Source organism: Habropoda laboriosa, unplaced genomic scaffold (genome assembly GCF_001263275.1).
Source record: "Habropoda laboriosa isolate 0110345459 unplaced genomic scaffold, ASM126327v1 scaffold89, whole genome shotgun sequence".
In the NCBI taxonomy this organism is placed as follows: Eukaryota; Metazoa; Arthropoda; class Insecta; order Hymenoptera; family Apidae; genus Habropoda; species Habropoda laboriosa.
The window spans coordinates 68,253-69,395 of record NW_017100263.1 but is presented as its reverse complement, the minus strand read 5'-3'; the positions used below and the strand labels follow the sequence as shown (position 1 = coordinate 69,395).

The 1,143-nt window shown below is 35.2% G+C and overlaps 1 protein-coding gene across 1 annotated transcript in view; it reads right to left on the bottom strand.

The window, feature by feature from the left end:
• The window catches only part of LOC108573013, a 4,868-nt gene that overhangs the window by 2,710 nt on the left and 1,015 nt on the right, over nt 1-1,143 (bottom strand). Inside the window, 1 exon segment of the mRNA XM_017935370.1 lies at nt 11-208. Within this exon segment, the coding sequence (XP_017790859.1) occupies nt 11-208 (198 nt within the window).

Here is a 1,143-nt window from a genome sequence, read left to right as displayed (position 1 = left end):
CCCGATATACGCCTGAGCGCGTATGGTTGCCTGGTGTCCCAAAACTGAATGGTGTTGTCCCAGCCGGCGCTGATTAGCTCGTGTGCCGATTTCGGGTTAAAACACGCACTGAACACTCTAGATTTATGGCCGTCCATAACTTCCAGTGACTCGCTAGAATAGATGAGAAGAAGTGACAAGAAAAAAGGAAAAACAAAGAAAATATTTGTATATTAGAATTTTATGACAATTAGAGAATCGTTGTAAGTAAAAAGAAAAAGGAAAAGAAAAGGGAGCGCGAAGAAAGTTACAGTAAGTCCACGGCATTCTAAATCGAGTTGCTGTAAGTAAAAAAATTGTACGAATCGAAACGACTGCAAGATAAAGCCATTCTAAATTACTGTTAGTAGAAAGGACAATTTGTAAATGCAAACGAATTATGTTTAAAAACCGTTAATGGTAATGGTAATCTGTTTGTAAATGAAATATGAAATGAAATGAGTCATCGCAGCTGGAGTGAACACAAATAGAAATATCATAAGCAACACTGCCTAAATTATGGGACTCCCTGCATCGTTTCCTTCAATCCTAATTTCTACGCATGCCTTTATACAGTGCATTTGAAAAAATACTGCCCACTGAATGCATATGCAAGTGTCTTACGCGGAATCTAAATTATTACGTAATGGAATCGATTTTAATATTTTCACAATTATTCAGGAAATTGCCATTCGTACGAATGTTTCAGATTGAATTTAATCTACATCAGGTGGAGTTTGTGTATTTACATGAAATACTCTTACATAACGTTCCCAATAGTGAACGTTGATAGATCAATCAGGTTAGTGTTTGCAAGCGCGAGTAAAATCTTTTAGAGAAGCTGTATCGAAGCAAATCTTGCGATTTATTAGTAAAATATTTTGGAGGTTATGAAACGAAGTTAAGGTTAAATTTGCTGATTAAATAGTACGAGAAATGATTGATTGTTTGTTGCTAAACAATACTACAAATTCTAACGTAAAGCCTGAAAATAACAGAGAGGAGATAATTTTTAACTGTTCGTTAAAAAATTGCTGTATCGTTGGAAGTTGTGGATCGCTTCGTAACGACATCTTTCGATTTCTCCTACATTTTTCAAACGTATCGAAGACATTTTATATTAAG